The sequence below is a fragment of the Acomys minous genome (assembly GCF_964271855.1).
Source record: "Acomys minous genome assembly, chromosome: 11".
Taxonomy (NCBI): Eukaryota; Metazoa; Chordata; class Mammalia; order Rodentia; family Muridae; genus Acomys; species Acomys minous.
Genome location: NC_140492.1, coordinates 73511828 through 73527433, shown reverse-complemented (window position 1 = coordinate 73527433; position 15606 = coordinate 73511828). Strand labels below are relative to the sequence as shown.

Here is a 15606-nt window from a genome sequence, read left to right as displayed (position 1 = left end):
GATTAGACTGTATGGAGGTTAGAAGCTTCCAGGACCAGGCCTAGCTTAACCAGGCAAATAAGAGGCTTTAACAGCCTCCAAAGCTTTGCTTCTGATGAATTCGGGAGTGCCTGTTCTCTGTCTCAAAACAAACAAGGCCAGGTGTGATGGTACACTTTTACTTAGGAGGCAGAGGCAGGGGCAGCAGCATCTACATAGTGAGTTCTAGGAAAGCCAAGGCTATGTAAGAGACCTGTCTCAAACAAACAAACAAACAAAAAACAGCAGAAAAACAGAGTTCATGTGGTTCCCACCTAACTCAGATCTAGTTTTCTCAGCTCTTACAGAGAATTTCCAGTGTCTCAACTCTGGGGCAAGTGAGTAGAATAGCAAAAGAGATATTCAAATGTGAAGGCAACTGGACCTAAGCTTTCTATTTGCTCTCTGAGACGCAATCTTGTTCTGTGGATCGTGTGCTACATTCCTGCTACCCACTTGTGACTGCCTTCTCATTCAGCGGATGCCAACCCTGTCACCTTGCCAGGCTTCCATTATCAACGTGAGCCATCAACCCATGTCTCAGCTGTATTTCTCCCTTAACCTCCTTTAGACAGAGAGGAGACCAACCCACAGGTATTAAGGACATCGGGGATAAGTGTGCTTTGGTGGATGGCTAAGATTGGCAGCTCTGCCACCCAAGCCCTGGGTCACTTCCCTACTCTGCTCTAGCCTGGGTAGCAAACGAGAACCTGTGAGCCCGTCTGTAACTACCTGGGACAGTGACTACTGACAGGACCAGGACCTCTGCACATGTCTAGGGGTGCTTATGTACACTAAGTAACCGAGGCAGGAAGGCCCGTGCTAACTGTAGGTGGCACCTGGGCTCGGGTCCTGGACGGTGTAAGGAAAAGAAAAGAAAAAGAGCTAGCTAGCTGAGTACCAGCACTGCTGCTTCCTGCCTGCACATGCCCTCTGCTCCTGCTGCCACAACATGCTGGACGGCATCCCCTTGGGACTGTGAAGTGTTTGAATAAACCCTTCCATCCTTACATTGCTTCTTGTAAGGTATTTGGTCACAGCATGAAGAAAAGTAATCAATCCACCACTTCACAGGGCTGAGTGAGGGTCAGGGGACTCACATAGTTTAATATTCATAGTATCACACTACCATGCACATCACTTTAGAGTCTATAAATGGGTCATGAAGCCTAAAGTCAGAGCATGTCAGTATGAGGAGGGCGTTACGTCAAGCCCACACAAGTGAGGCTGAGCTCCCCACTGAACAAAAGTTTGGTAAGCTCTTCCAAGAACAGTCATAGCTATCCTTGCCTTGAGGCTACACTGGACAGCCAGAGGCCCTGTGGAACCCTGGCTTCCTTCAGGTGCTGCTTCTGGACCTGCAAGCTTGTCAGGATTTCTAGGACAGAGACTTCCTTTCACCATGACTCCAGCAATAGGCACCTGCCCCATGGAGAACAACAGGGGAAGAGGGCAGTCAGATGTCAGTGCACAGACACACTGTCTATCTATAAAACTACAGAGATCTCTGGGGGCAGTGGCACACACCTTTAATCCCAGCACATGGGAGGCAGAGGCAAGCTGGTCTCTGAGAGCTCCAGGCCAGTCAGAAGCTTCATGGTGAGACCCTGCCTCAAAAAAATCAAAACAAAAAACAGATTAGCCAACACTGCTCTTACAAACAGCTCTCTTCCAATTAGCGCCTCCTTGCGGAGTTAGGGAGTTAGACATAGCTTCAAAAGAGATCATTAAAGCACCACTTATGAAAATCAGTAGGCAGTAACTGGAAGACCAAGGCAGAGTGAACTGACTGGTGAGGGGCTGATGAAGCTCTAGGCATCTCCTTTGGGACCTAAGGCTCATTCATATCTCTGAGATGCGTATCTCTGTGGTGGTTACACAACAGTCACTGGACTCCTGTCCACATAGGCTACTGCGCACACCAAAGAGGCAACTTCCCTCCTTGAACCTGCTGAGCTGGCTTTAAACTTCTGGTATCCAAAGAATGTTCTAGTACTTCTGAAGACTAGAAGCTTCCATCTCTTCACCCCAGAAACACAAACACAGTAATATAATGAAGTCTTGGCTGTGCCACTAGAATACCATGTGAAAGTCATCATGAACTAATGAGTTAAACCTTTAATGGATCATCCAGCCCAGCCCAGCCTGCCCCCCAAAACAGCCATAAGAGAAGTCAGAAGTGAGACCAGTAGAAAGAAGTGCCTGGTTAGGTGACCCCAACCACCCCAAACCCGAACCCACACACCAGGATAACCAACGGGTTAGCTCTCTAAGCCACTAAGTTTTAGACTGGTATAAGCAAAGCTGCGCCAACAAAATTTACATTTTATAAATAGAAATAAATGATTCAAGTAAGTTTTGTTTTGTTTTTGTTTCCAAGACAGGGTGTCTCACTAAGTAGCACTGGCTATCCTGAAACTTACTATGTAGACCACACCGGCCTTGAACTCAGAACACCTGCCTCTGCTTCCCAAGTGCTAAGTTCAGAGGCCTGAGCCATTACATATGATTTCAATTAAGTCTTTACCAAAATTCTTTTAACTGTAGTGCACACCTTTAATCTCAGCACTTTGGAGACAGAGGCAAGCAGATCTCTATGAGTTTGAGGCCAGCCTGGTCTTACATAGCAACTTCTGGGACAATCAGGGGTACACAGAGAAAGCTCATCTCAAAACAAACAAAAACAAAGTCACAATTAGGGATGGGAATATAGCTCAATGATAAAAGCACTTTGCCCAAGTCCCTGGCAACAGCAGTAACATCAACAAAACAAAAGATAGACCCAAACAATAAAAATATCCCATCTCGGGGCTGGTGAGATGGCTCAGTGGTTAAGAGTGGTCTGCTCTTCCAGAGGTCCTGAATTCAATTCCTTCTAATAGTTTTCAGGTGAACATGCAAAAATAAATAATCTTTTAAAAAACCCATCTCCCAGATATTTGCAAATTCTATGATTTATATATCCAAATATATAAATAAAAAACCTAAAAGGATCAACAACTCAATTGAAAAATGACTAAAGAGGTAGCACATGCCTTTAATCCCAGGACTCAGGATGCAGAGGCAGGTGGACCTCTGAACGTTCAAGGCCAGCCTGGGCTACAAAATGAGTCTAGGACAGCCAGGACTGTTACACAGAAAAACCTTGTCTTTAAAAAACCCTAGCAGGGCCGTGGTGGTGCACGCCTTTAATACCAGCACTCGGGAGGCAAAGGCAGGCAGATCTCTGTAAGTTCGAGACTAGCCTGGTCTACAAAGTGAGTTCAGGACAGCGAAGGATACACAGAGAAATCCTGTCTCGAAAAACCAAAACAAAAATGGGAAAAAAAAAAAAGACTACAGAATAAAAATAGACATTTCACCACAGAGTGTTTACAAATAGCTCAGAAGCACTAAAGAGATGTGTGGCTCATTACTAAGCAGACAGACAGCAATCAGAACCACTTCTCACACACTGGCAGCTATTGCAACACAGACAGTGACAAAACAGTTTAGAAACTCAAACCCCAAGTATATGTAGGGAGTTTTTGTTTCCCCGAGAAGTGAAATAAATATACATAAAAACTAGTATATGAAGCCAGGTGGTGGTGGCGCACGCCTTTAATCCCAGCACTGGGGAGGCAGAGGCAGGCAGATTGCTGTGAGTTCCAGGCCAGCCTGGTCTACAAAGTGAGTCTAGGATAGTCAAGGCTACATAGAGAAACCCTGTCTCACAGAGGAAAAAAAAAAAAGAGAGAGAGAGAGAGGGCTGGAGAGATGGTTCAGTGTTTAAGAGTGCCACCTGCTCTTCCAGAGGTCCTGAGTTCAATTCCCAGCAAGCACATGGTGGCTCACAACCATCTATAATGAGATCTAATGCCCTCTTTTGGCATGCAGGTGTACATGCAGATAAAGCACTCATATACATTAAATAAATAAATAATAAAAAGTTTTTTAGAAAAGTGTTTACTTTATTTAGTTATTTGGAGATGGTCTGACCTGTAGCTCTGGCTAGCCTGGAGCTTGATATGTAGAGCAGGCTGGCCTTAAAACCACCTGCCTCTGCCTCGTAAGTGCTAAGATTAAAAGGATGCGCCACCACATCCAGCTTTAACTTAAAGGTGTGTTGGGGTGGGAACGAGTGTGAGAGTGGAAGTGGGGCGCGGTGGGTCAGTAATGTGCACGTGAGTGCAAGTTATCCATGGAGGCCAGAAGATCCCATGGATCTGGAGCTTCAGGCCCTGTGAGCCACCCTACACTGGTACTGGGAACTGAACTGGAGTCCTCTTCAAGAACAGTATGGCCTTGTAGTTACTTCCTGGGCCATCTTTCCAGTCCCTGTTCACTTCTGGTCTGCACTCTTGAGAACTAGTATACTAGCAGAAGGTCCCCTAAAGGCCATGGTGCTGCACCAACTTGGAAATTCTTCTTCCAGTTCCATCTGAAAAGTTCCAGCCTCAACTTTTCAAAGCACCACCCGCCTCTCTGAACAAAGAAACCACAGACAACTCTGGACCCCCGCAACAGGGATGGGTAGCACAAAGCCAGCATCTCTTTCTTAGGAGCAATGGGATCTAAAAAGCTCCCTGTGGGAATCACAGGGCTAACTACATACATATGGCAGGGTCAGAGGCAGGGCCTGTGGCTTCAGTGCTCATCCCGGAGTCTTGCCTTTTCCATGGACACACAGGAGGTTCCAGAGTGCTGTGGCAAAGCCAGCTGTATCTAGGACCACTGGACAAGCGCTCGCCTCTCCAGGATCCAAGCAGCAGGGTCTCAGTATCAAGAACACTCCCCTCCTGGAACTACTCTGCTGGGGACTCTGGCCAGCAGGGTCTTACCCGGGTCTTGGCCTTCAGGAACACATGGCTCTCCATATCCTTGCTAGATTTACTGTGGGCCACACCAGCTTTCCTCATGGCATCTTCACTGAAATACAAAAGAAGAGATGTTTACTTACATACACTAGCAAGTCTACCCTGGTAGACTGGTGCTGTCCCCAGGGAGCCAGCTGCTCAGGTGCTGGGGAAGAATGAAGGGAGAGGCGCTCAGCAGAGAGTGGCCTGAGCTGAGCTCAGGGTAACGGGGCCGGGCTAGGCCAAGGTGGGCAGGGGAGGAGAAGCCCCTGAGCATGGAGGACAAGGGACTACCCCAACAGCCTGCTCCCAACCAGCACCGAGTAGATTTTTTTGTTTTGTTTTGTATTTTGTTTTTCAAGACAGGGTTTCTCTGTGTAGCCTTGGCTGTCTTGGACTCACTTTGTAGACCAGGCTGGCCTCGAACTCACAGTGATCCACACGTGTCTGCCTCCTTGACTACTGGGATTAAAGGCGTGTGGGTGGCTGGCCAGCCCTTATTTCTAGGCTGCTGAGTGACCTGAACCCCTACCCTACTTTATATATATGAGTATAATGGGACTGCAGTTCTAGATCCCCATCTGTAAAATGAGCAGTCCACAGAAGTCACATCCCATTCCCCGCAGGATGGAGCAAGCCATGTTTCCTAACAGGGCCAAAGAGACTTTGGCCAACTCTGCAACTTCTAACTACTGAGAACAATAGGCAACAGTTCACACACACCAGTGTAAAACATTTTATATACAGATATAAAACACATTTTATACAGAGATATAAAAAGGACTGTCCTAGTGAAGGGTCTGCTTCACACTGTGGGGGAAAGGGCCATGTACATGTACACAGGCCAAACAGAGCTCCAATTTTAGCAGTGCTGGCTGTTCTTGCTCTGCAGGTAGCATGTGTTTAAGGAGAATTGTATTGGGCTTACATTCCTCATCCCCCTCTGCTTCATCCCGTGGGTTGGGGGGAGGAATCACATATTCGAGTCATAATGATACTCAAATCTTGGGGTGACCTTTAGATTATGGTTCAAAGCTGACGTCTTCTGTAACTAGCTATGAAGGATGTCAGACACTGCTCCTATCTGTGTAGCTCTATTAGCCCTTGTACTGGCAGGCTGCCTCCCTATTAATTATTGCTCTTTCCTAGCTGATGCTCCAGATCGTTAATCACGACCTGTGACTTTGTCACCCACTTATGGGAAGGAAAGAAAACGGCATGTGGGAAATTGGGCTTATGACTTTAGGCTATTACAATTATAATGAAAGTTATTCTGTACCTCCTTTCCCAATGCCATTAAAAAGCTGTGTGCGGAAACACAGCAAGGACAGAGCTTCGTATTCCCTGCCAAAGCAGGACTCTAGTCCTCCACGGCTGCGTGTGGATACGATCATGTTGGAACAGCTACTCATGTTCCTATTAATTCAGACATGAACATTTTTTATTATTCTATTGTATCTCCTGAGACTGACTATCACCATCAGCTTGGTAATAATCTTTTATTTAATTATTATGAACCTCTAGCTGAGTCCATAAAAAAATGGAGTGCTGAAGGCTGGATAGAATCTGTTTATGTTGGTTATAGCCTAAAGTCATAAGCTCTGGCTAGGTGGCAGCAGCAGGTACCTGCTTGCAAGGTGTCCAGGTGTGGAACAGATAAGAGAAAAGGTCCCTGGAGCCACAAGAGACATGATAGTAATGAAGCAGAATAGTACCAAGAACCAGCCACCGGATATAGAGCAGCAGCCGCAGCAAGAGTGGGGCCACTGCAGACCCCATGCACAAGAGCTGAGGCTTCCACGCTGGAAATGGAAACATCACCCGGCAGGTGATAAAGTCACTGAGATGAAGCAGACCCATGTTCAGAGGCATGCCTCGCCTGTGTCCCCAAAGCCCTACCTGTTCCTTTTCCTGCCTTCTGGCAAGTACATAAAAAGGACTGAGAGGTAAACAGCCACAAAACTGTAGTAAGAACTCAGAGGTTGCAAACAGTCTACCAATACCAGGTCCCAAGGGAGGGCAGCAAGTCAAGCACTTGCAGATGAGCAGCACAGGCAGAACATTCATGTGGACACAGAAGAGGGAGCAGGCACAGGAGCCTGACAGGATACAGTCACACGTGTGGGCTCTGTGTCATCACCGAAGGCCAAGCCAGATGCCTGAGAGTCCTCCCAAGCCGCTGCAGGGTACTTTCACTAGATCCAGTTGACACAGTATAGCCTTAGCTTAGTGTTATTTTAAAAATATAGAGATACGTCATGCAACAGATATGATATGAAGAGATTTATTTGGAGGAAGGAAAGGAGAAAGGAGTTAGGCACTGGGTGGGCCATAAAGGTAGAGGCAGAGACAGAGAGACAGTAGGAGAGAGAAAGATGGGGGAAGAAGGGGGACTCTGGAGGGGGCGGGGGGGGAGGAGGAGAAGTGATGGGTCCTCTGGCAGAGGCAGGTGATGACATCAGAGTTGTTAAGCAACCTAGAGGCAGGCTAGCTGGGGCTGCTTATGAACATTCCTCCTTTTCCCTATAGTTTAAAAAAAAAGGATGGAACTAGAAAGTGATGATAAGGTGGAAATGAGGGCATTGTGTTCAGAAAAGACTGCCTCTCGTGCAAAACCTGTTAAAGTATGTAAGTATAAGTTCACTGGGAGCAGCTCTTGGCCGCCATGCAAGGGGCGGGGGAGAGAAAGGGGGGCGGAGAGAGCGCAAGAGCAACAAAATGTCCAGATTATATGGGCAAAGGGAAGGGGAAACCCCATCCCTGGCAAGTTCAGGGTAGAGGGTGGGGTATGGCAGCCATGCCCTGCAGCAGATAGGGACCAGGGAGTGCTGGGAGAACCTGGAGCTGTTTGTCCTGTGTATGAAGCACAGCATTCCAGCCTTTTGTTGATAATAAATGGATACAGGGTGAAGAAATCAATCATCTTTGGGTACTTCCTGCTAATACTGGGGCAGAGATAGGGGAGCAAAAAGGCTGAAATGTTGGCAAGTACAGGAAAAGCAGGCTGTCTGGGGTCTGAGAACGTCTACAGTTAGGAGGGAAAATACAGGTCCAGCTGGCACAATTTGTGAGGTTAGACTGGAGCAACTGTAGTAGCTGCCTTGGAGCTGCCTTAGATGCAGGAAATCTGGCAGGTACTGGAACGTATATATGGGTAGGAAACAAAGTTATGTAGGTGAAGGAAAAAATTCTTTATGTGTACATATGAAACTTTTGGGACAGTGAGCAGAGAGGGAAGGTTTGGAGCGAAGAAGAGAAAAGCTTGAACATAGAGAACCTTCCATTTACCCAATTGCTGGCAATAATTAAAAAGGTCTCATTTTGGATCTATTATCTAAGGGATTTTTGAGGCCAAGTTTGGTTGCAGAGGTGTGTAAGCTTAGAAGCCCTTAAAACCAGCACCGCGAGTAGAAGGCATCGCAGAAGGGAACCTGGAGGGACAGGCAAGCGGACTTCCCATGGGCAGAGGAGCCAGGGGCCATCAAGGTGTGCCAAGAGCAAGGTTTGACTCAAGGAAACTGGTGCAGTCTGTTCTAGTAGCTCATCAGCCAACGTCAGAGACCAAGGGCACGATTGACCTAGCACTAGGATTCCGGGTGCATGCAAGAGGGGAAGAGAAAGATGAAACTGTGCTGGTAGAGGGAAAAATCACCTAAGGAAGAAGGTTCTAGATGAAGGCCCAAAGATGTCTGCCCCCAAGTCAGCAAGAAGCAGCCATTTTTGCATATAACTCCTTCAGTCCCAACCTGCCACTCCTTCCTAGTTCTTCATCCTACCCCCCGCCCCAAAACAGGGTATCTCTGTGTGGCCTTTGCTGTCCTGGACTCGCTTTGTAGACCAGGCTGGCCTAGAAGTCACAGCGATCCACCTGCCTCTGCCTCCCTAAGGACTGGATTACAGTAGTGTGCCACCATGCCTGGGTTAGTTCCTCATTTTTGTTTTTTAATTAAACAAAAAGAAAGGAATGTTAGTTCACAAGCCCACCTCTAGGTTGCTTAGCAACCTGATGTCATCAATCACTGGATAAAAAGCCCTCAGATGTCCCTTCCCCTTGCAGCCCCCAATTCTTTCTCTTCCCCCTTCTATAATAAGTCTTCTTATTCCACACATGTGGTGTGGCATGTATATTTTTACATGTTACAATACTCAGTAAGACCACCAGGCAGCTTCATGCAGCGAACAGACAGATCCAGGATTAGCATACTACAACAGTTGTGAGACAGTAGGACAACAAACCACAGTCAGTGACCTGGTCAAAGACATGTGCTTGGTGACCTACAGGCAAAGTGTACCAGAGATATTTAATTAATATGCCTTCCCAGTAAGAAAATATTGAGTGCTCAAAGACTAATAAAGGAAAAAGAGAAAGGATTTTTTGTTTTTGTTTTGGTTTTTCCAGACAGGGTTTCTCTGTGTAGCCTTGGTTGTCCTGGACTCACTTTGTAGGCCAGGCTGGCCTCGAACTCACAGCAGTCCACCTGTCTCTGTCTCCCAAGTGCTGAGACTAAAGGCGTGTGCCATCACCGCCCAGCAAAGGATCTTTAATAATAGCATACAACTGGTTCTATCTAGTGTACAAAAGAGAACAGAAAATTTTACCTGCTTATATAGGCCTTGGTCTCATACATTCCACACATGCTGTCATCCTTAGATCTCCCTCAGGTCCCAGGTTACACTTGAGCAATATAAACAGAGAGAGGAGACTGCCAAGTCTGGCCACGTGGGCAGACGGAATATTTACACTGCAAAGATTCTGCCAGAATTCATTCTTAATATCAGTGCTGTTCTTTTCACAGTTGTTACTCAGGGATAAAATTATGTCAGAAAACCTACCAAAATTATGTTTCTCCAAAAAAGAGCAGAGGGGACTTACTGCATCAACAACAACCCACTTACAGAGGTTGAAACCCTTTGCTGCCCCTTAAATTGCATTTTAAAGTCCTGTTCTTTGCTGTGGGGATGTGCCTAAGGGCCTGTTGTAAATCAGGGTTGTTTCCTTTTGTTATGAGGTCAATCTTGGAAAACAAACATTAGCAGAAACCCTACACTTCAATTATGGTACAGATTTCGTCCCTACAATTTCTACTAAGTCTGGTTAATGTACTACTATTTAGCTTCCAGTAATATTGCAGGCAGTGTTCCTCAGCTAAATTCCTTTCTTTTTTTCTTTTTTTTTCTATCCCTGGTTTTTGAGATAGAGTTTCTCTGTGTAGCCCTGGCTGTTCTGGAACTCACTCTGTAAACCAGGCTGGCTTCAAACTCCCGAGATCAACCTGTCTCTGCTTCCTAAGTGCTGGGATTAAAGGCGTGAGCCACCACCATTGGCTTCAGGTAAATTCTTTATAGCACCAATTTTATTACTTCATGTTTCTTTTGCATTACCAGGTGCCAGGGGACACTGCCAAAGGACGCTCTCCCAAAAGAGCAGTGTCACATGGTGTGGATGAAGTGGCCGTCAACTGCTAACGACCTAGAGTTTGAGAGCATCAATCTAGTTAGAGGCCAAAGATAATCCTATTCTAACAAGTCGGATATATGGAAATGGGGAGTATACACCACACCACACCACACACACCACAACACACCCACCACCCACACACCATACCACACACACACACACATCACACACTCACCACACACACACACCACACACACACCAACCACACACACACACCACACACCGTACCACACCTCACCACACCTCACCACACCCACCACACCTCACCACACTACACACACCACACCACATCACACCTCACCACACCTCACCACACCTCACCACACCTCACCACACCTCACCACACTACACACACCACACCACATCACACCTCACCACACCACATCACACCTCACCACACCTCACCACACCACATCACACCTCACCACACCTCACCACACCACATCACACCTCACCACACACACCACACCACACCACACACACCTCACCACACACACCACACCACACCACACACACTTCACCACACCACATCACACCTCACCACACCACATCACACCTCACCACACCACATCACACCTCACCACACACACCACACACACCACACCACACTACACCACACACACCACACCACACCACACTACACCACACCACACCACATCACACCTCACCACACACACCACACCACACCACACACACCTCACCACACATCACACCTCACCACCACATCACACCTCACCACACACACCACACACACCACACCACACCACACTACACCACACACACATCACACCTCACCACACACACCACACACACCACACCACACTACACCACACACACCACACCACACCACACTACACCACACCTCACTGCACTGCACCGCATCACATGGACAGGACAAGTCACTGGGACAAGCCAGGTCTGCTGTGAGCTGTGCAGGACGGGCAAGACCATGCTCTGAAATCTCATTTCCCACTCATAGTGCCTGCACAGACAGTCTCTTCCTATTTAAAAAACCCAGACGCCCTGACTTGCTGTTTTCAGTCCAGAAAACCATATTTTGAAAATGTTTCTGCTCAGGGCAGGCGGTAGTAAGCATGCCTTTAATCCCAGCACTTGAGAGGCAGAAGCAGGCAGATCTCCGTGAGTTCGAGGCCAGCCTGGGCTACAGAGCGAGCTCCAGGACAGGCAAAGCTGTTACATAGAGAGACCCTGTCTTGGGGGGAAAAAAAGGCTGGGCGTGGTGACACATGCCTTTAATCTCAGCACTTGGGAGGCAGAGGCAGGTGGATCATCTGTGAGTTCGAGGCCAGCCTGGTCTACAAAGCGAGTCCAAGATAGCCAAGGCTACACAGAGAAACCCTGCCTCAAACCCCGCACCCACACCCAAAAAAAGTTTCTGCTCTGTTTAGTCAGAAAAAAAAAATCACTCTCCAAAAAGCAAAGTTAATAAGTAGAATGGACACTCAGGAGGCAGAGGCAGGAGGGTCTCTGTGAGTTCAAGGCTAGCCTGGTCTACAAAATGAGTTCAGAATAGCCAGGGCTACACAGAGAACCTTGTGTTCAAAAACAAAAACCAAACACCAAAACCCAAAAATTAAACAAGTAGATTAGAAAGCAGACAAGTACTTAGCATTCCTTTACCTTGTACTTTGTCCCTGACAAGCACCTTACCCATTTAGATCTTGGGTGTGGCCCCCAATTCAGACTTAAGCTCAGGCCCTCCCTTACTGTAAGACCACAGGCACTAACTGTTAGAGGTTGTAATCAGGTCTAGTACACCCCAAAATAGACCCAGCAGCTACCTGGTCCCTTCTGATCACCCTGAGCCAGACTTTGCCGCATATAGCCACTTCTGTCTCCCTTCTGGCACCATCCAGTTCTCCTTGCCACAGTTGCCTTGCTGCCTGGCTTAGAATGGAGCCTCCTGGAGACTGATCGATCATTACAGGCCAAGAACTCCCTTCACAAGGATTGGAAGGCGCCCTGACTTCCACAGCTGCCCTTGGAACATAGTGTTTCTGAAAGGCACTGCCTAAGCAGCAATGAGGGAAACATTAAGAAACCCTGCTGGGCGGGGCGGTGGTGGTGCTCATCTTTAATCCCAGCATTCGGGAGGCAGAGGCAGGTGGATCGCTGTGAGTTTGAGGAGAGCCTGGTCTACAAAGTGAGTCCAGGACAGCCAAGGCTACACAGAGAGACCCTGTCTCAAAAAACAAAAAAACCAAACAAACAAAAAAAGAAGCCCTGCGTGACAGAGTGTCCTTCTCCATCTGCATGTCACAACCCTCTGGAAGTCAGCTGACCCTTTCACAGTGATGTATATCAGATGTTTACATTACCATTCATAACAGCAGTAAAATGATAGTTATGAAGTAGCAACAAAAAGAAGTTTATGGTTGTAGGACACCACAACAGGAGGAGCTGTACTAAAGCGTCACAGGGACCACCAGGAAGCTTGAGAGCCACTGCTTTAATCCCAGTACTCTGAGAGGCAGTGGCGGTGGATCTCGGTGAGTTTCGAGGCCAGCCAGATCTATATAGTTCCACACCCGACAGGGCTACCTACCTGAGCAATGAGATGGCATCCTCTAATACTTCCACCACACAGTAATACCAGTGTCTTCTCAGGGATGAGGTACCAGTGAGTACCTGCAGCTCCTTCAGGCAGAGCTGTGCCCCTTTGGACTCTTGACTCATCTGGGTTTCCTGCACAGGGAGGCGCTCCCCCACGCCAGCACAAAGGGCCCTCCCGTGGCTGTGCTATTCTTCCCTGACCCCTCCGGATCCTCTCTTCCAGTCCCTGTTCTTAGGGCCTGGATGTCACCCAAGGACCCCTTCAGAGCTCTCAATTACACCCCACTTTCTACATCACTGCCCTCCACCTCAGGCAATGCCAGGCTCCTTCCTTGGCATACCTTCCTCAACATTGAGGAAGGGAATGGATACCTGCCTGGCATACAAAGATTTCCTTCCCTTTGAGACAGCTTCCCTCATTCTTTTAAAGGTTTTATATTTGTATGTGCTTTTGTTTTGTTTCATATTTGTTGTAGGTGGTAGTTTTTTGAATCTATGTAATTCTGACTATCATGGAACTTGCTATATAGACCAAGTTGGCCTTGAACTCAAAGATCCTCCTGCCTCTCCTTTTGAGTGCTGGAACTACTCGGCCTTGGTTTTTGTTGCTTTGGTTTGTTGGTTGTTTTGATTTTGAAACAGGGTTCATACAGTCCAGGCTAGCTTTGAACTCACCATGTAGCTGAAGATGACCCTGAAGTTCTGATCCTCCTGCCTCCACTTGCCAAGTGCTAGGAAGTTCTGCTCATACCTCATCTGCATGGCATCCTGGCGCGTCACTACCTGTGCATAGTTTGTCACCCACCTAGGACAGAGGCCCACACCCTGCATGTGAGACCTCACGCTGAATGTTTAAAATCCAAACCACTAGTAATAAAGTGCTAGAAGACAAGCGAGGGAGAGTTATACAGTGTCTGGGTGACAGATGGTTTTGAGGGCTTGGAGAGAGAGAGAGAGAGAGAGAGAGAGAGAGAGAGAGAGAGAGAGAGAGAGAGAACATGTTTGCCACCTTTTTACCACCATCTGTAAAGGAGAAAAGGAAAGGTGTCCCTGATGTCCCATGCACTTAGAGAGACGGCTGCCCACCACTCCTACCTCCCTCTCCACAGCATGGAGCCAATCCCACGGAGACCACTTGGGACTTACTCTTTGGGAAAGCCCCTAATGCCAATCTTATCACACTTAGAGGCTCTAGAAGGCAGGTCTCAGGAGAAGACTGTAACTGACAGAGAACCCAGCAGCATAAAGCCCACAGCTAACTGTGCTGAGAGGCAAGTAAAAGGGCATGGGAAGAATTAGCAACAAGTTCACAGAAAACCACACCCTCACCTGCCCAGACTATCCCCTACAGTATCCATCTATGCTCAGAGCACTGCTTGTGTAGGCAGAAAATGTTACCATGCTCCCTGCCTTGAGAACCGACCAAACCTCTAAAGCTGTAAGAAAGCCCCGACTAAATGCTGTCCTTTATTAGAGGTGCTGTGGCCAACGTGAGCGACAGCTAAGACACCTGCTCACCTAAGTTCTCCAGAAAGCTGTACTTCGACACTTTTGGCTCCCTCTGAGCAGCACCCTAGCAATTAGCAAGATGGCCAACAGGCAGGCAGCAAAAAGGGAACCAAGAAGAATCTGCATGTGAAAGCTCTAGCCATGTCCAATATTAGAAACATTGGAAAACAGTAGTCACAGGACTTAAGGAACCAAAATTGCATCTGATGACCTCAAAGGTCGAACATTTGAAGGAAGCCTTTCTGACCTACATTTCAACAAAGTTGCATTTAGAAAATTCAAGCTAATTACTGAGGATGTTCAGGGCAAAACTGTCTAAGTTCCTAGCATGGATCTTACTCAGGACAAAACGTGTTCCATGATTTAAAAGGGGCAGACCATGACTGAAGCTCGTGTTGCTACAGAGAGAACAAATGGTTATTTGCTGGTGTTAATAGCCAGATATGTACGACCTTCCATGCTTCTTCCACCAGAGCTGAGAGAAGATAAAACCCTGACTGAGAGGTGCAGACACACGGCTTGAAAGAAGTGATTCTAAGTTGCTTCCCAAGTTTTAGAAAGACAGAAGAGGCTTGTCAGTCTATTTATCCTCTTCAGGTATCTTCATTAGAAAGGTGATGCTAAGCCGGGTGTGGTGGCACACGCCTTTAATCCCAGCACTCGGGAGGCAGAGGCAGGCGGATCGCTGTGAGTTCGAGGCCAGCCTGGTCTACAAAGCGAGTCCAGGACAGCCAAGGCTACACAGTCTGTCTCGAAAAACAAACAAAAAAAAAAAAGCTAAAAGAAGATGCTGACTCAACAATAAGTTTGAGCTGGGGAAACAGCCCCACTGCTGCAGGTGGGAGTTCTGGGGAGCTGCTGGTGAAGAGATGGGGGCTAAGGGCGAATGAACTGACAGGGAAAACACCTGTCTTCACAATCTGTTTAAAATCGATCTTCACTAATGACACATGCAAAGTTATCTGTGGGGAAAAACAGCAAGTAATAAAAGCTGACCATAGTGGCTCACCCTTAGCATCTCAGGTGTCTGACTAGCAGCTCATGTCCAGTTTCAGGCCAGTCTGCCCCACACAATGAGCTCCAGGTCTACCTGGACTAGAGACTGAGACACTGTCAGCAAATAATAATTATTTGATTTATTGATTTATTGAATTAGTGAGTATGATGGCACTCGGGCAGCTAAGGCAAGAAAATCTAACAAGTTTGAGACTG

The 15606-nt window shown here is 47.3% G+C and overlaps 1 protein-coding gene across 9 annotated transcripts in view; it reads right to left on the bottom strand.

Annotated features, from left to right (window-relative positions):
- Positions 1-15606, bottom strand: part of MED15 (mediator complex subunit 15) — a 63719-nt gene that overhangs the window by 37032 nt on the left and 11081 nt on the right. For 8 of the 9 annotated variants that reach the window (XM_084802284.1, XM_084802276.1, XM_084802277.1 and 5 more), the window contains exon 2: positions 4839-4926. In XM_084802284.1, coding sequence (XP_084658410.1) covers positions 4839-4926 — 88 coding nt within the window. Of the gene's footprint in view, positions 1-1545; positions 1626-4838; positions 4927-15606 lie in introns of those variants that run through there. The other variant, XM_084802280.1, reaches the window with a different exon arrangement.